At 33.4% G+C, this 27786-nt stretch overlaps 1 protein-coding gene across 1 annotated transcript in view; it reads right to left on the reverse strand.

Moving 5' to 3' along the window:
• Positions 1 to 9479: 9479 nt before the first annotated feature.
• Fam133a (family with sequence similarity 133 member A) overlaps positions 9480 to 27786 on the reverse strand; it is a 35714-nt gene continuing 17407 nt past the window's right edge. The window contains exon 4 of the mRNA XM_020186409.2: positions 9480 to 10866. Within this exon, the coding sequence (XP_020041998.2) occupies positions 10023 to 10763 (741 nt within the window). The 5' untranslated portion in view covers positions 10764 to 10866 and the 3' untranslated portion in view covers positions 9480 to 10022. The remainder of the gene's footprint in view (positions 10867 to 27786) is intronic.

Raw genomic sequence — 27786 nt, forward strand, 5'->3', positions numbered from 1 at the left:
ACATAGAATTGATGTAAAAATAGCCTATTAAAGTATATAAGCAAATATATCAGAATCTTCTACCTTATTTTACTGGTTTGCCACTTCCCCCTCAACTATACCTATTATCTTATGAAGAGTTCCTTACAAGTAATTAGTGGGACTTCTTTACACATGGAGCTATGTAGTATAACAATATCACAAAAAAGGATGGCTTTGAAAATCACTGGTGAAAGGAAATCCTTCCAGTGTGACTCATTATAAATAATACATCATTGGAAGGAGAGATGCCCTGATGTATGGAACTATACCAGTTTATGAGTAAAGGCTCACAGGTTGGTTAGGAGTTAGGAAAGTTTAAAATTTAAAATCAGTGACAAGAAACTTATGGGAGGGAGTGGATCTCTTTCAATGGCTTAAAAGTATGAAGACATTAATAGCCCATGCAAATGCTGACAAGAAGTCATCGATATCAGACTAAACTCTCAATAATTAGATGGACAAGATAATCTGTTCTTTTGGTTAGTTAGCATCTTTCTCCAGGAACCTGATGCTTAATCAGTAGGTTAACATACAAATGGACATGGTGGCATAGTTAAAGGCTATGCTACATATTATGGTTTGAATATGAAATGTCTTCCACAGACTCATGTGTTGAATGTTTGCTTTCCAGTTAGTGGCACTTTTTTAAAGGGTCTGAAAATTTTAGGAGTTAGGGCCTGGTAACAGGAAGTAGGTCACTGGGGATGTGTCTTTAAAGGCTATGCCTAGTTCTGAGTCCTTTCCTTGCATTCTATTTCCTGTCTACTATAAGACAAACAGCCTCTATCCACATGCTCCTGCAACCATGGTATTCTTCTGTACAACAGGAATACCATGGTTACACAGAAACATAGAGCCAAGTAGCATTGGACTGAATCTCTGAAAGCATATGCTAAAATCTTTCTTTGTTTCTGTCAGGTATTTTTTCACAGCTATGCAAAAGTAACTAATATAGCAGCATGTATTGAAAACTATAGTCTTTTTATGGGCAGAGTTGACATGGTGAACACCACTTTTGACTGTTCAACTTGCTAACACTGTATGCCAATGATGATTTTCTCATGTGGTTTCATTATCAATGCATTAGCAGGCAATCTTGTGGCACACTTATTACCCTTCCCCTTATAAAGGAAGTGGGATAGACACATTCTGGATATGCATTTTCCTTCTTTGCCTGGAAAGATTCCATCAACACCATTGTTCATGGACTTATAGAATGTATTTATCCACTTATATGGAGCCTCAGACAATATTATCTCTAATCATATAACATACTTTAGAATAATTTACCAAACCTATAGAATTTACAGATCTTTTGTGCCTTACATGATATACTGAAGATTTGTTATGCCAAATTGAAGAAAACAACCTGCAAGTTCAGGATACTGTCATAAAGTATGCAATATGTAGCTTAAACTAGTGGGCAAAAAATATTGAAATTTCATCCATAGCCAAGAACTAAATGGAAGGGAAGGGGAGTTGCCATTCTTTCTATTACAGCTCAAAAGTTACTTGAATAATTTTTGCTTCCGTTTCTAAAATCTTAGTCTTAACGTGTTTGAAAATCCTAGTGCATAAAGGGTGTATTTCCACTGTGAAACAAGCTAATGGATCTGATGGGCAAAAAGCTGCTACTACTTCATGACTATATATATACATACATATATATTTATATATATTATATATATAAATGTATATATATATATACCTACATATATATTTATATATATTATATATATAAATGTATATATATATATATATATATACCTATAATTAGTTACTTATACCACTAAATTGATAAGCAAAGAATGAGTCTCTGTTTTGAACTAGGTAACTGATTCTAATTTTAGGATTAAATTTGGTTGTTGCTATCTAGTGGGGCAAAAGGGATTAAATTTGGATCCCAGATAGTTCATTAGGGTGCCTCTTGTTAATTCCTTGCCTAGTTTTGCTCTTTAACTGAAAACTGCCATAAGGACAAGACTGCAAAGATTCATATCAACCAAAAATAAAGATTTGTTACACCCAAGCAAGTAAAAAATTCTACTATCTAGGTTCTTGCAGTGGGCAAGGAGGAATGGAATGGAGAGAAAAGTCAGCTATGGTTACTGATTCAAGCTCATGGATAGCTATAAAGGAGAAAAAATGTGGCAGTTTGTTTTATCTTCCCTTCCTCTATCATTCCCAGCCCCTATTTTTTTAAATGAATAATTTCAATAGTGACTAATATTTTATGTGGAGTGTGATCAAACTGACATCCTGAAATTGTATAGCAACTTGTGTGACTCCATGCAACCCAATCCAGCTTGGACATGTGAAACTTTTACTTAGTTAATGGAAGAATAGATGCGGAAATGCAGAAAGGGTGGGAAGTGCTGGATATATCTTTCATTTGCCCTTTCAGTATAATCTCCACCCTTCTTCAACCTTCTCTATGCCCCAGGAGGCTGACCTGTAAGGAGTATGTTGATGAGATTCCATGACTTCTGATTTCCAATTATGTTCAGCTAAGGGGGGACCAAAGCAGAAAATCAGAAAAAAGAAGGAAGGGTACTTAGGGTATTTATCTACTGAAATGGCTACTCAAGTTGACTATGACCATGTATAGCTCAAGGTGGCATATTATACATAACTCTCACCTCCATGCTTCTAGTGCCTTTGCCCTAGAAGTAGTAACAGTTTATTGTTAATAGCTCTGGGTTACTGCACTATCCCTTGTGTTTCTCCTACACCCAGTCAACACCTCTGTAAATAGCTTTTTTGAAAATAAGCCCTTCCAAATTATTCTAATTTGATTGTACCATCTGCTAAGTGATTGGATCTCTGATACAATCCCTGGGCATCTCTCTTTGGGAGAGCATATCAACTACGGCGAAGAGGTTATGTGCAGGATAACTACAGGCAGTTTTCTAAAGGATTACTTTGTACATGTACATATATGGTTATATATTGGTGAAAATAAAACTTTATCTTGTTAAAATTGGTTACAAATGACTTTGAGTATTCACTGAAAACTATATCTGATGTTAGTGGACTTAGGAAAATCATTCATTCATATGGGATTTTAGGTTAGGTCCATAAATATATGGTCATTAGACAAAAGCAGTGACTGCTCAATGACTGTAATATGTCCTTTTTAATGTTTAAATTTTTGGGATGATACTTGTTTTTTCATTTTTCATCTTTTTCATACTAAAACATTGAGATTATTGAGTTATACTAGTTCATTGATTTCTATGTATGCAGATCCCTCCTGTTTATTTGTGATATAGTTCTTCTCTTTCTATTAAGTTTGTTGTACTGGTAAAGTATTTATCTCACTAAAGAGACTACAGTAAAGGAAAATATGTTCATCTATGTTATATATAAAGGGTGTCTAGATAAATTAAACCTGTGAAGGTTGAAGTATGGTGTAAATGTGACACATCTTAAAAACAAATTCAGTGAAAATTATAGAATAACGGCTAGAATGTGGGTGTGTGGCTTGAAAAAGGAGATACTATATTGACAAACAAGGAATTAAACTATTTTGTTTAGGAAACTACAAAAAAGTGACATTTGTCATGAAGACAAGAAAATATAAAATCTTAAAATATATATGGAATTAATTTCTCTCTTACCATTTTGGTGATAGATTGCTGGAGATACCCGTGTACATTTAAGGCAAGGGAAAACTAAGAATTGAAGACACAGTGCAACATTGTGGTATGAGGGATATTGGTTGCCTTTCAAGTACAATAGGTGGGAGTAATTGAAAATTTCCAGGATTTTAAAGCATAAATGTTTTCCATGTATTATCTTATTTAATTGTATGGTTGTCATGAGGTAATCTTTCTTCAAGACCTGAACACTTAATCTCCAACAATACTTCCTTAAATTTGGCATTAATATTTTGCACCTAAGTTTGCAAATGGAGTTTACAGCAAAAAGATACAAAATGAACTAATCAAAAAAACTAATTCCTTATCAAGCCACAACTGTCAACTGTTTAATAACATTTAATGTCAACTATACAACAACTTTGTATTTGTTAAATTATTGACAGTTAATGTGTGGCCTATGTTCGAGTTTGGAGGGTGTCATGGTTATCAATAGATAGATATAATTGTCTATGTACAGAAAAGAGTAACAATATGTGAAAAGTTATTCCAAAGAAGTATGTTGATAGCTCTTTAAACATATAATTTTTGTCAGTTTAAAAATGAGTAAGTTAATAAAGTAAAAAAAAAAAGCATAAAAATACTACCATGAGGTTGGGGAGAAGATAATGCAAATATTTTGTGCTATAAAGCTTGACTTAACATCATTGTCCTTCAGAGAATAGTAGGGGGCTTATAGACCACTCAGTATATTTGTATGTCTTAATTTTGTGCAATGCTGTCAAAGGAAAGTGGATGGGCAAAAGATACAAAACTTTTCAGTTTGAATATAAAGTAAAATTTTTCAGATATAGCCTGTAGAATTGTTTCGGTGAAAGGGGGTTTTCATAAAAGTACTGCATGATTACACTCCTTAAGTCAAAAAATAAAGATTCCCCAAGTTGTCAGCATTATTGTCTAAAATTCTTTGAAACAGTTCCACAGATTTCTAAAACTGCCAGGCGAAGTGATCTGAATGCTGTGAACACTAATCTCATAGTCTGCTGGCTTGTCACACAACAGATGTACAGACTAAATGCAGAAACTATCAGACTACTCAAGCTTTACTCCTTGCATGGATTGTACAAGATTGTATTTTCACTGGCAATTTGATCAAGTTATTTTGAACAATGAAGTCAATCAAATGTTTGATGACAATACAACCATTTTAAGTGACACAATTTATCATAATGGTTAATCGGCTGGGTTATATTAATCTTTGATTTTAAATTCCCAAGAGCTATAGCTTCTTTGAGTTCTCAGTAGAATGGCAGAACAGATAATTTTGCAGTATATTAAACAATTCTACATACTTCATTGCAGCTCACTTACAAGGAAAAAATCAAAAGATTTACTTCCTCTGCACTGGCAACAAAATGCTAACTGTAATTAACAATAAAGTAATTTCTTAGGCAACATTACTAATAAGTATACTTAATTGGTAATTGGTTTTCATAGTTTCTGGGAAAAGACATCCCAAAATACCATGTAATGTTGATTAAACCATTAAAAATAGCTTATTGGAAGGAAAATTAGCATATCCATGCTTTCCTTAAAACAGCTCTACACTTTCCAGATTTCTGAACATAAATCATACTCATGCTGTGTTGATGTTATCAAGCTCCATCATAAACAACTGATCCCACTTTCTCTGTAAGAATCCTTATTTAAATAGTTTTATATTCAGGAAATATACTTCTTAAATAACTTCCTGTATAATCAGGATTATGATGCCTACACATTTAAATATGGAAGATAGTGTTTCTCCTGATTCTAGAGGAAATTCTATTGGCTGCACTAGATTTTCTTTCATTTTATATTTGCATAATTTTTGATAATATTACAATATGGATGAACCTTGAAAATACTATGCTAAGTGAATCAAGCCAATCACAAAGGCAACATTTTATCATCCTACTTACATGAAATATTCAAAACAGGAAAATTACAGAAAGTACATTAGATTGGACTTGAGAAGCTGTGGGGGTGGAAGCAGGGAGGATACAGTATGTATAATTTTTGAGGGGATTAAAATACTCTAACCTTTACTTTTGTTAAACTTGCATATATCTGCGAATACACAAAAAACATTACATTGTATAGAGGCAAATATCTGATGTATGTTATACTTTCTGTCACTGTGACAAAATACCTGACATAAACCACTTAAGGGATGAAGAATTTATTTTTACATATATCATTTTCAAAGATTTCGCTCCACAATCCTTGGCTCCATTGGTCTGGACCTGAGCTGAGATAAAACATCATGATGATAGGAGCATATGTCAGAGGCTACTCACCATATGGTGGGCAGGAAGCCGAGACAATGAATACAGGAAGTGGCCAGGGTAAGAGATAGGCCTAAAGACACACCCCCAGAGACCTACCTCCTCCAACTCCATCTCCTACTTCCCATCATCAACCAATTATACCAACATATTATGAATCCATCAGGGGATTAATTCATTGATTAAGTCAGAGTCCTCAGGATCCTCAGAGTCCTCAGGATCCAATCACTTCCCCAAAGCCCATCAGTTGGCAACCAAGCCCAGAAACATGAGCCTGTGGGGACATCCCCTTTAAAAAAAACAGTATATATCACATGCTGTTAGCTAAAAAAAAATTTGTATATAAAATCTACAATACATCCTGTCTCTTTCCTCCTGGGGTCTGACTAATGTCTTAAATTTTATGAAAATTAGGTGTCCATAACATACAAAACAATGTGTACCACCATCATTTCAAGAAATAAAAGAAAAAGCCTCTACCTGTAAGAAGATAAAAAATGCAGTGTGTGGGAGGTGATGGAATAATAATAATAATAATAATAAAGATAATGGTGATTAAAAAAAGAAGGGAGAGAGAAAATATTTATTGAGCATTTACTATGTGCAAGAAACTGAGTTAAATGCCTTAAGTGTTATTTTGCCTTATTCTTCTAACAGATCTTATAATCTATCCTTGAGATGCGATTTTTTTCTGCTTTTGTATATGAGGAAATTGAATCAGAGAGGTGAAACAATTTCATTGACATCACATATCAATAAATAGTAGAATGAGCATTTTAATCTAGTGCTTAGCATAGAGTCAGGGTTTTTAACAACTAGAGACCATAAGCACAAAAAAATATATAAAGCAAAGTAAAGGCATGTGCTATTAGGGACTAGAGACATTTGACTAAAGGACATACATTATTTGCATCTCAGGAAGCAATGGAAAAACTGGTTCAGCTCTAAAGTACATAGATATTTTTGAATAGCTGACTACAATTTTCATGAAGCCTGAAGTAAGTAAAAATGACCATCTCAGATTAAATTACATTTTGCAAAATACAGACTAACAGAAATTAGCTACAGGTATGTACCAATATGAAATGTATTTTTTTAAATAAGTTTATTACTAACTTACCACAAGATAAGACACCAGAACCTTGAATTTTATTGTCTCCTTATTTCCAATTGTTTCATCTACAACCTAAGGCTCTTCACATTCTTCTTGTATTGAAAATTAAATTTCTAATCTAAATTTTACTGATTTTCCCAGTTCCCTTTTTCTTTCTTACTGAATTTCTCACTGTTTTCTTCTCATAGTTGAAGGTAGCTGAATGCTATGGCTAAAGATATTCTTACTAATCATAAAAAGCAAATCACTAAGAACAACTTTAGTGCTTTTTCCATGGGGACACAATTATTTTGCTTTCAATTGGGAGGCTACATCTTAAATGTTCATTTGATCTTTTTACTCTACTGTAATTTATATATTTCTATAATATTTTTCTCTACTATAATGTTTACACCAATATCTAAAAAATTAAATTTTTCTCCATCAAGCATTCATGAGTGCTTTTAAATTGTCCTTCCTTAGTCCTTTCCTGGAATACTGGGTTATATAATCAAAGGAGTGAAATATCATACTACACTACTCTTTTTCTTTTATTTTTATTCATTTATTCATATATTCCTTTTCTTAATAAGTAAAAATGAATGCAAATAAAATAAACATTTTCTTCTTCCATTGTGACATACATGATTTCTTCAATATTCAGATTGTAGGAAGATGTGACAGAAGATAAATGAATTATTTTATGTAAATAATAAAACATCTATTCTAGAGTTCAGATTAGGTTAGGTAATAATGCAGCACTTAAAAAAATAGATCGAAAGTCTCAGTGGCTTAACATATAATTTATTTCTTACTCTCAAAAAAAATCCATCAGGTTTCTAGGGAAAGTCCCTTCTAAATGGTGACTTCAAGATCCAGCTTGCATCCATTCTATCTTGAAGGCAGAACATTGCTTTCAGGTTTTGGTGGCAGGTAAAGAGATAGCTGGAGGGTCTCTTCAGGATGGAAATCACTTTTCTTTTCAGTCCCTCTGCTAGAAGTAGTCAAATGGCATCACCTACTACAAGGGGCTGGGAAGTGAATGGGAGCACAGAGCTATATGGTAAGCTGTAACTGTCTTTGCCATATTCTACAAATAACATAACTTTTAAAAAACATTTTAATGAACAATAATCTTGAAAAACTCTATATGGATACAAAATGTCCCCTAAATGTAACAGTATTTTTCAGAACATACATATAGATATAATTTTTAAGACACAGCTAAAGGTATGAAGCTCCAAGGTGATCTAACATAGTGTTATTATAATGTAAACATGAACCTTACTGAGAGATTCCAGTATTACTACTGCAAAAATTTGGGGAGCCAACATGTTATTTATCTACGAGATGTTTTCTATCTTTATAATTTTACTTGTTATACAAGAAAGCTGAGATGAAATCAGCTATTTAAAAACAATAGCCATTGAGCCTATTATCATGCCAAAATACTTTGTACCTATGACATTACAATTAGCATATCTTCTGTAATAGGTATTTTGATACATAAATTTATAATTTATGTTACTCTCATATATAAAAATGTAAAGTAACAATAATTTTCAACACATTTTAATATTAATGGTACACATTAATTGCAACATGCACAAGGCACCAAATTTTAGTAAAATACAGATACAGGAAGATAAATGATGTCATGATCACCTAATTTAACTCTTATTTTAATTCATTATTAATGCTTGAAACAACAAACATTTTTGGTGGTACTGAAGTTTGCACTCAGAATCTTATACTTGGTAGGTAGGTGCTCTACCACTTGAGTCATGCCCCCAGTCCATAAGACAACAAACTATTAAATAGCATACTTACTAAGATTTTGGCAGTAGTTTTCTATAACAAGACACACAGTGTACTAGAGGTCTGGCACTCAACTCACAGTAAACCAGCTTCAATATGAAGGCATGAAAATTTTAAAACTTTCTTTGTTTACATGCCAAATATTTTGGCAAGTGAGAAATTAACAAAGTAATGGAATTAATATAGGGAGATTAAGAAATTACAATTGTGAAATTCATATATTAAGCATAAATCATATTTTAAAATGATCACTGGTTATAAAGAATATAGCTGGATAATTAAAAGATAGCAATATGTCATTGTGAAAAAAATTCATAATCAAAAAACATTAGCGATGGTTTAAAATGATTATTCCCCAAAGGGTATCAAAGTTAATTCAAGCCATATAATATTCTAATGCTAAGTATTATTCAGTACTGTATAGTGAAGGAGGTAAATGTCATAGATTTGGGGGCTTATGTTATAAACTGCTGTCTTTGTTGTTTGCTTGAAGCAACACACAACAGCATCCTAGAATTTCACTAAATAAGAAAAAAAATGGCTGCTGCACTGGCAAAAATAGGTTGTATAAGGATCAAAGGCACACTATTTAGATAGCCAGAGTAGCAAACACTCCCCCACCCCACTCCCTGCTGCAAACCCTTTCCCCATGTAAACAAAAATTTATTGAAGGAAAAAGTAAAATAAATGAAACATATCTACGAAGGTAAGGATTTTGAGATATTAATGATAAATTCTTTCTTCAAAAATGTCAACTACATTGTCAGGTTATTTCTGGTTGTATTTTAAAGATGTGTTCAAATTATATACATTTAAACTTAGATAAATTTTTGGTCAAAATTATTCATTATCTAAAACATTACTTTTTAATTTCAAATGTTTTCACCACTAGTATGACAGCAGGATTTTTAACTCCCAGAGGAACGACTACTGGAAGGAAAGACAAACAAACAAGCAATCAAACAAATCTCTATTTTTAAACTGCAGGCAACAAATATGACTCTTTTTGGCACAGTGGCATTTGATTGGCAACTCAAAGTTCAAAAATAACTACTAAGACAGGGAAACTCATGCATTTTGGTAAATATGATTTAACTTTCGCAGTTGAAGTTTCCTTTAGACTGCTTTTTTAAATATGGAAATGTTGCTTTTTTCCCCTCGATATTATCCTGATATATGATTTGAACCAGACTTCTTTTTCTTCTTACTGTGTTTTTTACTGTGTTTCTTCTTCTTCTTCTTTGTTTTTTCCATTGCTTTTTCTTGGTCTTCATGCTTTCTCTTCTTTTTTGCTTTCACCTCTTCATCATCTGATTCTGAAGAAGATTCAGATGATGAAGGTTTATCCTCAAGATAAGTCTTCTTTCTTTTCTTGCTGTAGCTTCTAATATACTTTTCTTTCTCTGTTTCATCCTTTGACTTCTTTTTCTTCTTTAGAGACTCTTTTCTCTCTGCTTCTGATTCAGATGTAGAGGATTCTGATGATTTGTATGAACGGCTCTTCTTTTTCTTCTTTTTTCTTTGCTTCTTTTCCTCTTCCTCAGAATCTGAAGAACTACTTGAAGTGTCAGAGCTTGATGAAGATGAAGATGATGATCGACAAGATTTCTTCTTTTTCTTTTTCTTTCTTTCTCTTTTTTTGGATGAGCTTTCATTTCCACTTAATAATTTCTCTCTGCTTCTTTCAAGTTCTTGCTTCCAAGCTTCATTCATTTTTTCTTCAAATTCAGCTAATGCTTTGGAGCCTTTCTTTTTATTTTCTAATTTTTTCTTCACTTCCTCCCAGGTGGGTCTTGGTCGATTCAGATAATCTTGTATTGTTGGGCCTACAGATTGAGTTGGGCCCCTCCATCTGGCCATTGCTATAGGATTCATGTAAGCTACCCGATTATCCCGCTTTCCCATGTTGCCTGATGGTTCTCAGAGCAGACTCTCAGATGCCAAGGAAAACAAGAATAGATACTCTCATTAAGTTTTTGATCTGCTGGAATACAATGCAGTCTCTATTCTGTGAGGGAAACAGATGGAAGGGTTCTAAAACACTTTTAATATAAGAGAAAATAAACAAATAAGCTTAATTATTCACTGTCTATCACATACTATGGTGGAAATTTCCAAAATTGTATACCTGGGAAACAAACCATACACACTTAAGATTTTGGTATATTACAAACACTAGGGTATGAATATAATATAAACTTATTAGTGTTTAATATATTTCATGCAAGATTTTAACAAGTATCTGAAGTGCTAAAATGCTGTTTCCTTTTACATGGTATGATACTTACTTTTTTCTTTTTTTCATTTCTGCCTTACATGGTATACAGAGACAAATTTATTGAACTAAATTCTGCATGAGGCAGACCTTCTCCAACTTAGGAAAGTGTAGCAAAATCTACCCCATTCCTTTTGACAGAAACCTGGGATTTAAACCTGAAAAATCCTTCTCCTTCAGCTCTCTCATCCAACTCATTACTAAATAGTGCTTTTTAAACCTTCATGGTAGGTCTCACATGTATTTGCTTTTCTCCAAATATACTGCTACTAATTTAGACCAGATCACTATAATCTCTTATTTGGACTTTTAATATTTACAGACAGTAAATATTTATTATGTGTGAAGGAGTGCTTTAGTACTTCACAATGGATTATCTCATTGAATTCCAAGAATAAAACCTATAAAGTTGATTATGTTATTATTCCCACTTCACGTGGAGAAACTGAAATTCAGAGAACTTTGAGTATGATTTCATGATGTAACAAGAAAATAAATGTTATAACCAAGATTTAAACCAAGGCCTTCTCATCCCAAACCCTGAACATGTAACACAACATTATTTTGTCTCCTTTCCTCTTAAATGGTATCCTTATTTCCACCCTTACTGATTTCCATTACATACCGTAATAAGAAAGATCATAAAATACTCTAAAAGCTTTATATTTTAATAAGAATCTAATAAATACTCATAAAGATAATATATGATCTGCCTCATTTCTTTTACTTTCATCTAGTCACTCACTTTTCTTGATTCTATCTCCTGTAGCATTTTCTTGGTTCATGGAATATGTTAAGGTCTCAGGTTAAATAATAACTTCTCAGAAAGCAATCGTTAGGTTGGATTATATAAAACTATCTATTTTAAGAGACACAAACAGTTAATACACCAATAATTTCATATAGCTCAACCTTATACTGAAAAAGTTTGCCTCTATCTACCCCTCATCCTCTTTTTCCATATTCCAGTTCTTTGTTCTTTAATTCTTAACACTTATTTAATTGGTAAGAATTTTCTGTATTTTTGTGGAGGGGGCTGTGTGGGTGTGTCCACTGGAATATGTAAGGCCGAGAAGGATAAAAGCTGTGGTATTTGGTCTGCCTTGATTACCATGGGGTTTCCAGTTTGTAACAGAATCTGACCTATACTAAATACTTAGTAACTATTTTCTCACTAATAAACAAACACATGAATGAATAGGTGGAGGGTAACTTAGAGAAAATTATTCAGAGGGAGTCTCCAGGAGTTAGTAGTTTTTATTCAGGATTTTGAAGGATGAAAAGGAGTTCACCAAGGCAATGAATAACTGAGGGGCATTTCAGTAAGAGGAAACAATATGTGTTTAAAAAAAGCAGGAACTATCAAGTAATTGGTAATGATGGCGCTTAAAGAGCAAGGAGGCAGAGGTAAGTGGTAATGCTACATAGATAAGAAGAAGCATGGGAGGCTCTCCTGCATAATTTAAAAATATTGGATTTTATTCTATAGCTGACAGGGAGTCACTATAATCTTTCACACAGAAGAGAATGATGATCAGACATATCATAGAGTTTTTTGTTAGTCTTTGACAAAACAATGTCTGAACATGGCCCTTTAAGTCAAGTGAACATACCTACCCATAACAAATTCAATGCTATAAACATTTGAGTGACTTCTTGGTGATAGTTTCCTGAATTTGATTTCCTGTGTTCTTTATCTCATTCTCCTTCCCCTTCAGTTTTGTCTAGCTCCTCTTAGGTGTTTCTGTCATTTTTTATTCTTACTCCTACCCTAAAGACTTGTCAAATATTATCGTGTCCCTGATTTGACCATCAGAAACCCTTAAAGACTTTAATTCATACTAAATTTGCTAGTTCTACTACTTAATGCTTACAATAACATAATCCATTCTGATTTTAGTTCTTTGAGACTTAGTCCTGACATCAGCTAGAAGATAGGTAAAGGCCAATTGACAAATCACTTGAGGCTATTGTAAAGAGATTAGAATTTATCCTTTGGGACATATAGTAAAGCTAACAGAGAAATACTATTTTAAGCAGAATGATGCAGTCATATGTGAGTGCTTAAGAGATGATTATTTACAGAGTGAAAGATGAACTGAAATCAGATAACCCTTAAAGCAACATGACCACTTACGAATTCATGGAGTCTAGAATGAAAGAGTCTAAACTAAAACAGTGCCATCATGAATGAAAATGGGAAAATATTTGAGACATACTGAGAATATCCTACTGAATTTGGTGAGCAACTGGAGACAAACAGCGAGAGAAAGAAAGGAATCTAGGGGAAGATATGGAGTGACATACTAGATAAAGGCAATGCCAATGACTAGGTAATATAAGAAATGGCAATGACTTTGTGAAAATGTTCTAGGTTCTGTTTTGAACTCATAAATTCTGAAATGCATGTGAGACACCTAAATGAATCTGCATGTAAGAAACTGAAGTATGGATATTGGCACTCCGCATTAAAGATATAGGATCAGCAGTCATAAGGTCATGGTTGATGTCATAAGAGAAAATGAAGGTACCTTGCAGGAAGATTTTAAATGTAAAAAATTTGAGCCCAGGAGCAACAAAGCAAGGGTTTGGCAAAGAAAGAAATGCCTATAAAGACCATTTTAGAAAATTGCCAGACTGAAAGAGGTAGACCAATATCAGAAAACAGAGTCATAGAAACATAGGGAAAATAAAGTTTCAAAATGAGGGTGACAATCTTCATAACTGTAATGCTTACATTTCCTGCAATGAGAAGATATTATCTTTACCTTTAAAAAACCCAGAAAAAAATTAAGAAAAGATGTTATGGGCAACACTATTTTAAATACAACAGAGAAGTCAAGTTAAATAAAGATCTGAAAAAGTCCATTCTACTTAGTCATTAGTAAGTCATCAGTAACCTTTGTTAATGCCAATTTCTGCTAGTGAGGGAAGAAGCCAGATGACAGTGGGTTAAAAAATGTATCCATAGTGAGAAAATTAGAGACCTAGAATATATAGATTCAGCAGACAAGGAAAGTAAGCCGATAAAGTATAACAGGGAGGATACAGAATTAAGGAAATTTATTTTTTCTTGTTTTTAGTGTGGAAAAGAACTGAGTGCATTCATAAGATGTCTAGAAAGATAAAGTACAAAAAGAAAAGATTTTTGAAAGATAATTAAGAGAGGGAATAATTGATAGGAAGACCAGAAAAAAAGTGGAAAAGAATCAAATCCAGAAGCAGAGGGCATCTCTCCTTCCAAGAGTAGAGGTAAGGAATAAAGGATATGGATTTATAGTTATTATTTATCTTTTTGGAAAGTGGTAGGAAAAAGTTGAAGTATTTCTCAAGTAAAAGCTGTTGTTTTTCACTCAGTGGTAAGTATCCAGGTCATCTGCTAAGACAAGACAGCATAGGAATTTTGAGACCAATAATTAAAATTTGGATACAGCAGAGAGTAATAGGAGAGAGCACTGACACTATGCAAGTATGTGCAAGGCCTTTGGAACTACAGATTATGTGTGCTACTTTTCCAAAGATAAAGTACATTTAATGCAAGGGAAAAGTGACAGTAAAAGTCTCTTGCTCAGATACAATTTGTTATAAAAGTATTGTGGATTATCTCCTCTATTCCTATTACATAGAGAAACTAATTCTCTGTATCTGTTTATTTGCAAAAAATATGTAAACATAGTGTACAGATAGAGATTGCAGCATGCATCCTGGCAAGCAGGGTATCATAATAATATTTGTTCATTGATTCTTCCAATTCCCTTCCAATCATCTATTATGTGCCAGATACTATGTTATATGACAAGGAGATTATGGTCTGAAAAAGGTAATATTCATAACAAAATATCAAAAAGGGAGGATATAATTATAACAGTGATTGGAACAATGAAAGAAAAGTACAAAATATCATGAAAGACATAATGAGGGACCTAATTCAGAAGGGATGTTCGAGTCTGAGATACTGACATATAATGTGAGATCTGGTGGATAAGCCAGAGCTATTCAAATACAGTGTTAAGCAGGATAGGAATAATAAAAGAGTCAAATTGGAATTAATAGTCTAATCAGAAGGAATATCACAAAAGAAGGCCTTCTTGTGAAAAAAGGAAAAGCCAAATTCAATGTGAAACATTCATATTATTATACTATAATAAACTAGTTCATCTCAATTTATCCTTTATTAAACTTATTATAAAATATTTATAGCATTTGTCAGTAAATGTTCTCAGGCAAAATTAAATGTCAATGTAGGTTTATTAAAAGCATATTTTAATAATTTCATTGTACTTTCTACTACAAATATCACAAAAGGTACAGATCTCTATTTTATAAATTGTTTCACTGACTGTTCAATATAATTGTTAATGAATTCTCACAGACTCATGTACTTGAGTTTGAAATGTTCAAGATGGTTGGTAATCTCTCCAAGATTTAATTTTCAGTGCCCAATTCTTCTGCAAAGGTCTGAGCATTTGGTTGAGACCTCTATGAAAAAACCCTTAATGTCCTTTGTTCACACTAACTTGTATAACTTTAAATACCATGCTACTGAAATGAATGCCTCTTGGAAAGCTACTTAAACGATTTAAGATAACAATGAGTCTACTAAATTATAAAATGATAACAATCTGCACATATATACTAACAATACCTTTAATTGCACTGGATGGCAAAATAGAAAACAGCCATAGTACACTCTAGTTCACAAACCAAATAACAAATAAAGAGGGCTTATGAAGTAATTTCATAAGATTTTACAATTTCCTGGAAATGCTTCACTTTATTTTTCTAGTAAATAAAACTTCAGCATGAGCACATTCTATTTTATTTATTAACAGGAATTTTATGAGGGAGGGATTATTGTTCTTATCTTGATTCAGATCAACATTGTAGAAAATAAAATTTAAAATACTGCTTCTAAATGCTTGTCCCCTTCCCATAGTGGCTTCTGCCAGTTTAAAATTACTATATTCACTGCTCTTCAGTGAGCACATCAACCACATTCAAATTTTAGGTTTCTTCCCTTTCCCTATTCGTCCCATGTGTGTTCTTCTCTTAGTGTGTGACCCACGTCCAATAATATTACTGCATTTGTTTTAGGTCTAAAGTCCACATATTAGGGACAACATGCAATTTTTGGCCTTCTGAACCTGGTGAACCTCAAATGATGATGATCTCCAGTTCCATCCATTTACCTGTGAATGAAAACATTTCATTCTTCTCTGTGGCTGAATAAAATTCCATTGTGTATAAATACGACAATTTCTTAATCCATTCATCAGTAGTGGGGCATCTTGGCTGTTTCAATAGCTTGGCTATTGTGAATAGTGCTTCAATAAACATGGGTGTGCATTTGCTTTTGTAATAACCTAAGTCACATTCTTTTGGGTATATCCTTAGGAATGATACTGCTGGATCATATGGCAGATCTGTTTATTTTTTAAAGAAGCCTCCATACTGTTTCCCAAAGTGGTTGTATAGTTTACATTCCAATCAGCAGAGTATGAAGGTTCCTTTTTCTCGCATCCTCACCAGCATTTGCTATTGGTGGTGTTCTTGATGATAGCTAATCTAAAAAGAGTGAGATGGAATCTTAGTGTGGTTTTGTCTTACATTTCCTTTACGGCCAGGGTGGTGAGCATTTTTTCATGTGTTTTTTGGCCATTTGGACTTCTTCCTTTGAAAAAGTTTTGTTTAGTTCAGTTGCCCACTTTCTTTATTGGTTCATTGATTTTGGAAGAGTTTAGTTTTTTGAGCTCCCTGTATATTCTGGTTATCAGTCTTTTGTCTGATATATAGCCAGCAAATGTTTTCTCCCACTCTGTGGGTAGTCTCTTCAATTTAGAGACTATTTCTTTTGTTGTGCAGAAGTTTTTTACTTCATGTAGTCCCATTTGTTCATTCTTTCTTTAAGTTGCTGAGGTCTGGTACAGATGAGCCAATGTGATTTGTAATATACATGTGCTTAGTGGCACTAGGAATCGCTCTGTATATCTATCTTCATCTCAAACTAGCGAAAATGCTATGCCTTTCTTATTACCTGTTATGTTTTCTCTTCAACAAAATCTGAGAACAAGACAGAGGAACAGGTTCTGCCCAGAAGTGTGTGGGTGAGGCGGGGGGAGGGAAATGTGGCCCAAACAATGTATACGCATGTGAGTAAATGTAAAAATGATAAAATAAAAAAATAAAATGTTACTTCTATTTTCACCTCTCTACAGAGTTGTCAGTGACAAAGGATCAATTTCTTCACTCTTAAGTATGGTACCAGAAAGTTTACAGCAGCAGCAAAATATTGTAGAAGCAGGTTATAAACTGGAAAAGAATGGCTGTGAGAGCTGCACTAAGTGCAAATTTTAAACAAATGTTTATTTGGAAGCACAAAAGACTGAATAGTAAAGGCAATGCTAACAATGCTGGAGGTATCACAATATCCAACTTCAAACTATACTACAAAGCCATAACAACAAAAACAGCCTTGTAGTGGCACAAACACAGATATGAAAACCAGTGGGACAGAATAGAGGACCCGAATATGAATCCATGAATTTAGGTGCACCTACTTTTTAACAAAGGTAACATATCATAGAAAAAAGACAATCTCTTCAAGAAGTGTTTCTGGGAAAACTGGATATCTATCTGAGGAAAACTGAAACAAGATCATGTTTGTCACACTGTACAATTATCAAGTGAAAGTGGATTAAGGACCTTAATATCAGACCTGAAACCTTGAAGGTAGTATAGGAAAGAGCAGGGAATACACTGGAAGCAATTGGCACAGGCAAGGACTTCCTCATTAGAACTCAAATGGCACAGCAACTAAGAGAAAGAATTGACAAATGGAACTACATCAAATTAAAAAGCTTCTGCACAATGAAAGAAATGAAAGAATTGTGGGAGGCCTCTAAAACCTCGCACAAAATGGGAGAAAATCTTTGCTAGCTATACATCAGACAAAGGACTGATAACCAGAATATACAGGGAACTCAAAAACTAAACTCCCCAAAACTCAATGACCCAATGAAGAAATGAGTAACTGAACTGAGCAAAACTTTTCCAAAGGAAGAAGTCCAAATAGCTAAAAAACACATGAAAAAATGCTCACCATCCCTGGCCATAAAGGAAATATGTATCGAAATCACATTATGATTACACCTCACTCCTGTTAGAATAGCTCTTATCAAGAACCCCAACAACAACAAATGCTGGTGAGGATGTAGGGAAAAAGTAACCCTCATACACTGCTGGTGACAATATCCATAGTATAACCACTATAGAAAACAGCATGGAGGGTCTTTAAAAAACTAAAAATAGATCTGCCATATGATCCAGCAATACCACTCCCAGGGATATACCTGAAGGAATGTCACTCAAGTTATAACAAAAGTACCTGCACACCCATGTTTATTGCAACACTACTCACAATAGCTAACCTATGGAAACAGACAAGATGCCCTACTACTGACGAATGGCTTAAGAAAATGTTCCATTTATACACAATGGAATTTTATTCAGCAACAAAGAAGAATAAAATTTTGTCATTCACAGGTAAATGGATACAACTGGAGAATATCATCTTACATGAAGTTAGTCAGGCTCCTCAGTCCAAAAGTCGCATGTTCTCTCTCATATGCAGATTATAGACCTAAAACAAATGCAGCACTGTTATGGGATATGGGTCACACTAAGAGGAGGTCATGCACAGGAGGGATAGAGCAAAATAAGGAAACAAAAACTTGAATGTAGTTGCTGTGCTTACTATACATAAATGAATATACACATCTTAAACTGGCTGAGGTCACCATGGGAAATGAGCTTGGGAGGAGTGAAGAGGACTGGAAGAAATGAAGTTATAACAATTGGGGTTATAATACTTATATGCATGGAAACAACACAAGGAAACTCCCTGTGTAGCTATCTTTATCTCAAACTAGCAAAAATATCATGTTTCTCTTTTTATCTTTTATATTTTTTCTTCCAAAAAATTGGAGAAGGGGAAAACAGATTCTGGCAGAGACGGTGGGGTTGTTGGCAGTAGTGGGAAGAGGGGAGGTGGTGGTGAAAAGGATAAAAGGATGAATATGGTAAAAATGATGTGTGCACATGTATGCAAATACAAAAATGATACCTGTTGAAACTGTTCAGGAATTGAGGTGGGTGGATGAAAGAGAGTGGTGGAGGGGGTGAATTCAAGAATGATATATTTAAGAACCTTTGTAAATGTTACAATGTACCCCACCCAGAACAACAATAGTAAACAATAACTAATGACCAAGTATTTCTTTGGTAGAATTACCTCAATTTGGGATTTTCTGATGTTATAAAATCTTACAAAGAACAAAGGTAAAGTTCTAGTCTCATCACAACATACCTAGGGTGCATATGACTAATGTTATTGTTCTTAATACCCTGACTGATGTAGTATGTTGCTTTTTCTTCTGGAAGGTTGGTCGTGCTCCAACTCCTCCCTGTCCACAGTTTTATGGAAAAAAATCACTATGGGCAATTCACATTTAAGGGAGTTATATTCCACCTTCTTGATGGTGTAGTACCTACACAAATTATTTAGAATTTACCTTACAGCAATCGTATATATTCACTCTCATTAATTCATTCAATCATTTACTTATATCAGTTTGTATGGATTCATGAGTATTGATTTTATCCTTTGAGTAAATACTACTTTATTTATTTGCTTAAAATGTTCCAGGTTTGGTCTTGGGAATTCTTTTAGTAAGCCTCCTTTGACATATCCCCATAATTTTCTTTGTAAGCACTTCTGTACTACCTGGTTCTTAAAATATATTCCAGAATAACTTTGCATATGTCCTAAATTACACCTAGAATCAACTACTTCTATAAAAAGTCCTGGTAAGAATGATATTAGAAAATAAGACCAAGGTGTTAGGCGTGGTCGCGGATATTGTGGTACAGCCATTTCTAAGCCCTCTCAGTAGACAGAACCTGGAAATACATGAAATGTTTTAAATTTAATCAGATATTAAGTTTGAGCTAAGTACTTGCCTCCAGGACTACAGATCTGAATTATTTAGAGAAGGTATACAGAGCATTATATTGACTATAATGCAGTATTTAATTAGGTGACATGAATGATTGATCATCAGTAGAATTCATGTTACAGTTATTTCTCAACTTGTAGGAATGGACCTCCTGGGTATACTTTTCAGAAATTGTTTGAAAAGGCCAAGAGTATAGTTTAAAAAAAAAGAGCAAAGGCCTTTAAATGAAGTAAATTCACAAGTTTTCTCTCATTAGTAATTTTCCCTAGCCCAAGAAGAAGCAAAAAATAACAATAGTGTCTACAGTGTCAATGTCAATGTTTAAGGAAATCAATCCTTTGCAGACAACCAGTATATACATAAGTACCAAATTCAATTAAGCATTTGCCAAGAAGGTAGTTATTTTTTTAGTGAATTTGATATATTTTGGATATACACTAGTAACTCCCTTCATTCTTCTTATACAATAAAATTTTCTCTAGAATTATTTTTAAATGTGCTAAGACCTACAAGATACAACCAAAATATCACAGAGTCCTGAAAATTCCAGTCCCTGTATTCATGCATAAACTAATTGAATATGCTTACTTATCCATGTATATAATATAGGTAGTGCTACAAAAATACACCTCAAAGAAATAAGCTTTGCTTCAAATTCTCTGCTGTTTGTCCCAGTTGCTATTTAACAAATCATCATAGCATGAATTTTGTAGAAATATTTGAAAAGATTCCTCAAATCACAAAGCTGGTTATATCAGTGTAGTTCAGCACTAAACATTTAAATCAATTTCATTCATGGATAGTATGCAAGTAGAATATTATTTCAAACTTTCAAACTGATATATAATTCTACCTTCATTTACTCCTTATAATTTATCTACATTTTAGTACTAAAGTGGCATATTTTGTTGTAGAGGGCCATGAGATACCTCTTGAGGCAATGCACTGTGCATCCAACCTGATTTGTATTTTAAAATCTGTCAGTGTTTCCCTAGGATCTAGTTGTACCAAGATACACTTGTCACTGCTTGCAATAACTTATAAAAATAAGCCCCTAAGAAGCGGAACCAAAACAACAGGGAAGTTTCTTACTATTTTCCTAGAGAACACAGGTCAAAATCAATCTATGTATGTATGGCTCTAAATAACTTTACCTGGTTTCATATGTATCAATGCCTCAATAGTAGCTTCTGCAACCCATCACCCCCATGTGAAATTTTATCTATTTCTGAAAATAGAGAACAGAAATTGTGACAGGTACATGTGAATATGCTGACTATAAAATAGTTAAAACTTCACATTTATTGATGCTACGTAAGTTGCATGAGTCATATATTTCCTCATATTAGAAATATACTATTTCTTAAAATTTAAAGGCCACAACACATAGGCACTGCACAATAATTAAATTATAGACGGGTATTGGAAACAATAGTAGGAAGTGCTCAGAAACATCATGAACTATATAAAGTTGCATTAATATTACTTTATTATGCTGGAATTAAAAGGAAATACATTTTATTGTCTGGTCTTATTTGGAAAACCACATGGAGCAATCACTCAGTGTTAATCCTTAGGGAGAGGAAAAAGTTTCCAATTCTAGGAAAAAGCACTAAAAAAGAGGTAGCTGTACAAAGGTAGATAAAGCATCTTAAGAAAATTTACTGCACAGGCTATATTAACTGAGTTGATGTGACAACTCATCATTAAAGTTCATTATTATTATAGATGAAGGCCCAATAGCCCCATTTACTTGTTGAATGTTAAGTTAAATTATATAATCCTGGGTCATTTCTGAAAATCAAGTTTATCTAAGATCCTTCTCTTTTGCAACCCTATCCCATGCCACCAAATTCAAATAAAATACTCTTTTTCATGGTTTGAAAACTGTAAAAGTCTATATATGTATAAAAAGGTGAAATTACCTATGACTATTATCATTAGTCATATAATAATGTCTGAAAGTATGCAGCACTCATCATGAACAGATGCTGTTCCAAGTGGTTTATCTCATTTAATTCTCAACAACTCCATGAAATAAGCACTTATTTCCCATATTTGGTAGACAAGAGGAAACAGTTTCAGAGCAGCTGATTAATTTGTTAAAGATTTCATAGCTATTAAGAGCTAAAACAAAGATCGGATTTCTAGCAGCCTGACTTAAAGCTTATACTATTAATATTCTATCAGGAAAAGTGGCTTCTCTAAGGGTAAATAGACTCATTATTTATAGTTTTACACCTTGTGCTCAAGTCATAGGACAAATGTTCCTCTGGAAAGATAGCAGAGAGTTTAATGATAATAAAATTTAAATTTGCTGATGATATCAGTTTCTATAAATTGTGATAGCTTAAATCTAATGTTTTGTCAAGTCAACCAAAGTTTTTCAGATATATGAACATAGTTAGATAAAGAAGGACTTTTCAGATCTCCTTGGGTCATGCAGCCCTACTTTCATCCCACAGATTTAAATTTATGACACTGTCCAAATATTCCTCAACCTTTATTTTCTCTAATACTACTTCATTATTTTTCAGTATTAACTTTTCAACCCACAAAAAGGCAACATGCTTATCCCTCACACATTTCCATATTTATACGTTGTTATATTACCATCACTAACATATAAAATTTTCACACAGTACTTTTTACATATTTATATGATTGCTCCTGTGGTGCTTCATGCTTTTGTTTATTTTCTCTTTCATATTACATTCTGAACTATTCCTATGGCAAATTTCAAGTTTGTGTGTTTGTTTTTTCTGTACCCTTAAATCAACCACTAAATTGCTGAGAACACAGGAGATGAGCATTAAATTAGTGTACATTTAAATTAATTATTCACATCCTTATATTAAATATTATAAGATTGTGAGCACTCAATGTGTGCTTAACACTGTTTAAGTGTTATCAAGGAAACAAAGAAATTAGTATGTGATCTCTTCTCTCAAGAAACTTGTAATACAGCTGGGAGAAGTAAGGCACATGAATGGTTAGACAATAGGGTAAAAGAAGGAAATTAAGAACTTGAATATGGCTGATATACTCTCTATACAAGAATGAATATAAAAATCTTAAATCAGCTGAAATCACCATAAGAAAGGGACTAAGATAGAAAGAAAAAAGTAGAGGCGATACACCAATTGGGGTTATAATGCATATATACATGAAAATACCTTAACCTCAAACAAGCAAAAATGTCATCTTTTTCTTTTTCTCTTTTCTCTTTTTTCTTCTGCAAAATTGGAGAACAGGAGGGTGGAATAGGTTCTGTAGGGAAGGGGAAAGAAGTGGGGGGGGAGGTGGTAGTGAAAGGGGGTAGGAGGGTGGATATGGTGCAAAAATGTGTGCACATGTATGTTAATGCAAAAATGATACCTGTTGAAACTATTACAGGAATCAAGGGAGGGGGACATAAGAAGAGTGGTGAAAGAGGTGAATTCAAGTATGATATAGTTGATACATTGAAAGAACCTTTGTAAGTGCCACAGTGTACCCCCTACCCAGCACAACGATAAAGGCAAAGAGAAAATGAGTAAACAGAAAACCAGTGCTTTAAGGATCAGAAAAAGGATAACTAAGCTGACCCATAAAAGGAGATGTTGAATGCATTTTAGGTAAGGGATATGGACTGAGAGAGAAAAGCAGACATGAGAATTCAAGATTTACAGAGAGAATTTTCAGAGAAAGTTAAGTTAAAAAATGCTGAGGCCAAAAAGGAAGATAGCCATGAATACCTGATAAAGGTTTCTAGTCTTGTTAAAAAAGACTATTTATGTGATAGGTGGTTCACAAGCATAGTAGGCATCTATTGTGTGCTGGGCTACTGGGCATCCATTTTCTCTGTGTCATGGCACTCATTTTCTTTGACAACAGTCCAGAGGGACTATGAACAGAGGCCTTACTGTACCGTAGCTAAATAGAAAATAATTAAGTTGTACATAACTGAAGTTACAGTTAACTCAGCTTTGACATTATTCTTTCTGTGGGGCCACAATATATTCCCTGTTTCTACAGATGCAGAGAGACCGTGATATTTTTCCAACAAATTAAATTTTGCTTAAGTTAGAATCTATTACTGCTGTTTGTAACCAACTAAGAATTCCTAATAGATACATTTACGTATTATTTTCCACATTTCATTGATAAGAAGACTGTGGATAAATAAAATAAGGTAAATTTCCAAGCCCACACAGATATCAAATCTAAGGGTATGTTAGACTCTGAATTCTAAGTTCCATAAAATTACTTACTATGGACTGAAAGGCATGGCCAAGATTTAAACTCTAAATCTTCATCAAACAGGAGATCTTTTCCCTACGTCTTACTGGCTTTCACTATGAAATCACTGTAGATTTCAGAGAAGGACAGATATGACACAATGAAAATGACATTTCAGAAAAGTGAATTTTATAGCATTATATATGTTAGAAGGGAAGCAAGAGAGCTTAATATAAGAAAATAAATGAAAATGATGAGATAAATAATTTGGATGGGAGAATACAGATATCTGAATAGTGAAATGACAGAATGCAAGAAAGTATAGAAAGAAACAGTTACTAGAATATTCAATCATTGTGATAGTGTTCTCTCTCTGAAATATGCATACAATTAATGGGGTTTTATAAAATTTCATAATAACTTTGATGCAGAGATTCCAAATTTTAGTCCAGTAAGCATAACTCTAACTGAATTAAACAGAGCTCTTAGTAAGCATATTATAACTTATAAGGAAGCATATGTCATTTGCAGCTAAATTAGGTGCACATCATTTGGCCAAAAAGTGCAATTTGCTTTGCAATTTTAAGATTAAGTTAGAAATTTTATGGCTAGAAGTTTCTCGAAATTATCACAAAACCATAAGAAAAAGGATTTCACAAAATACAGACAGAAGTGTGTATGAATTGGTTCAAGTTTTCCTACGAGGGTTAAAATAAAATTTTCAGAAGATTGATCTTCATTTATCAGGAAACAAAAGTCTCTAGAGTGAAAGTAGTTTTCTCTATTCAAAATATCAGCACTGTTGTAGGACTTGGGTTACATGACAAGGGGAGAACATATACAGGAGGTACAAGGTTAGATAGAAAATCCAAAACATGAAAGCATTTCATGGCCACAGTCCAGAGGAATTAATACAGAAACCTTAAAGCACAGAGGTCAACATGAGAAGGGAATCAGGAATCAGTGTAAAGATCAGTCAGAGATGAATCAACCTGGGTTGTAACACATTTGTACATGAAAGCAATGCTAGGAATCTCTCTGTATAGCTGTCCTTATCTCAACTAGCAAAAATGCTAAGTCTTTCTTATTATTGCTTATTTCTACTCTTCAAAGGAACTGGAGGAAAGCACAGAACAGGTTCTGAATGGAAGTAAGGGGAGAAGGGGGTCGGGGGTAGGGGCAGGAGAGAAAAATGACCCAAACAATGTATGCACATTTGAATAAATGAATAATAATAATAAATTTATATATATCCAAATCAACAGGGAAAACAACATGAGTTTTGAAATAAGAGGAGCAGAGCAATTCAAATGAGAGAAATTGCTTTGTAGTTACACTGTGAACATAATGAAGAGATGTAGGACAGTGTTCCCTCTGTTTAAATTTATAGCCTTCCTAACCAAATACCATGTTTGGGAAAGGACAATTATATATAAAGGCTTCAAATGCCTATCAGAATAAAGCATGAAATTGCTGACAAAAAGTGCTGCTTATGTGAAAGAAAATTCCTACTTTGCAGAAGTGGTAATTGGGATACTACTTCAGTTTTTCAATTGCTTGATCAAAAAACCCAAATTTTCTTCCATGTTTTTCATTGCTACCTTAAAATTCTGCTTACTCACAAAAATAATATACACTTATTAAAAATTCAAGAAATGCTTCAGAATAGCAAATAAAATGTTATAGGTTATTTCTTCTAATTACATCAGTTTGGTGTACATATTGTCAGACATTTTCTCTCTATATAAAAGCAAATAATACATATGTCACATATATTTTTAAATAGATGGTATGGTAAAGATACCATTTGGCAACAGGTCCTTTTCATTTGACACTGTTATGTACATAGTTGTACGTATTGAGAAGGAGTTCTTTGGGTTTTTTTTTATTTCTTTGCATTGTATTTTGTTTTGTTTTTTTTTTTTTTGAGGGGCTGGGGGTTTTTACTCAGGGTATTCTTCTTGCAACTAAGATGCTTGCAAAGCAGGCACTCTCCTTCTTGGGCCATACCTCCAGTCCATTTTGCTCTGACCAGATGGGGTTGGAAATGGGATCTCACAAACTATTGCATGGATTACAGCTGTGAGCCACTGGCACTCAGCTTAGAACTGGTTCTTATTTTCTAAGTAAGACATAATAAGGTAGATATGTCCTCAAGCTCTGGTTTAGGGCATTTCCCCAATCACCTAAATGTTTCAACAACTGCTTTTTGTAAAAACTGTGACTTAGCTGGGTGTAGTGGTACATGCTTGCAGTCACAACTACACAGGAATTAAAGATAGGATGATCCTGGTCTGAGACCAAGACAGGAAAAAAGTGCAAGACCTTATCTGAAAATCACACTAAATAAGTAAGTACTGGGGACATGGTTTAAGTGGTAGAGTGATTACCTAGCAAGTGTGAGGCCCTGAGTTCAAATTCCAGTACCACCAAAAAAAAAAAAAAACCAACAACTCAAACTCCTAAGAAACAGTGTCTTTCAAAACAGTAAGAGACTAGTGGGCATTATTTTTAATAATCTATGAAAAATGAAAATTCCACATGAATACAGACTCAGGCAATAAGTTATGATAAAAATAAATCTGATCCAGAGATCAAATAATTTGATCCCCAAATCATGATATATCTAGAATATGATTCCTGAAAAGGAAAAGTCTGGTACTGTGATTTTATATATAAACATACAAAATATATATAAATACATATATATATTTACTTTAAATGCCTATAACATAGAAAGCAATTTTGAGATAATTATTCTCTAGATATCTTTTCCTGTAGAAAGAAAATACAAAGGAAACAGAAGGTTAAGTAAATAGACCTTCCATATTTAACATTAAATATGATACCTCATCAGATTCCAGAATTTTTATTCTGAAGACTTTTTATGGCCTCTTAGCTATTAATAAAGTGTGTGAGGTGTTCCTGTTTAGAAGTTGGTTTTTAAAACAATTTTACACGTTAAAATTTAGTAAAATAATGTGATTTGTTGTGTGGCTGTTATATATCATTAAATCTGACACACTTAGGGGACAATTGACAAACAAAATTCTGATCCAATTAAAGGGTAAAAATAGATTTTTATTTGAGCATCATTTAAAAATGGTCCTGCTGATTGGAAGGCAGTTCGTTCCTTCAATAAGTTAAGTTAAGTTCGTTTATTTGAACTAAGTATGTCCTTGTGCAAAACAGTATTCTGTGGGATAATAAAGAATTACATGCAGAATATATTGATTTGCTCACAGGGAAATCTAAAATATGATTAGGAAAGGAACATGTATGTACATATAAAAATTGATCTGGGTGGCTGTGTTATAATGTTTATAATGGGGTAAACGAAAATGTAATGTAGTCCAAGTAAATAAGGACTAAGGAAAGGAAATACTAAAGAACTACATATTCCAAATAGCGAGCATTT

Source organism: Castor canadensis, chromosome X, assembly GCF_047511655.1.
Source record: "Castor canadensis chromosome X, mCasCan1.hap1v2, whole genome shotgun sequence".
NCBI lineage: Eukaryota > Metazoa > Chordata > Mammalia > Rodentia > Castoridae > Castor > Castor canadensis.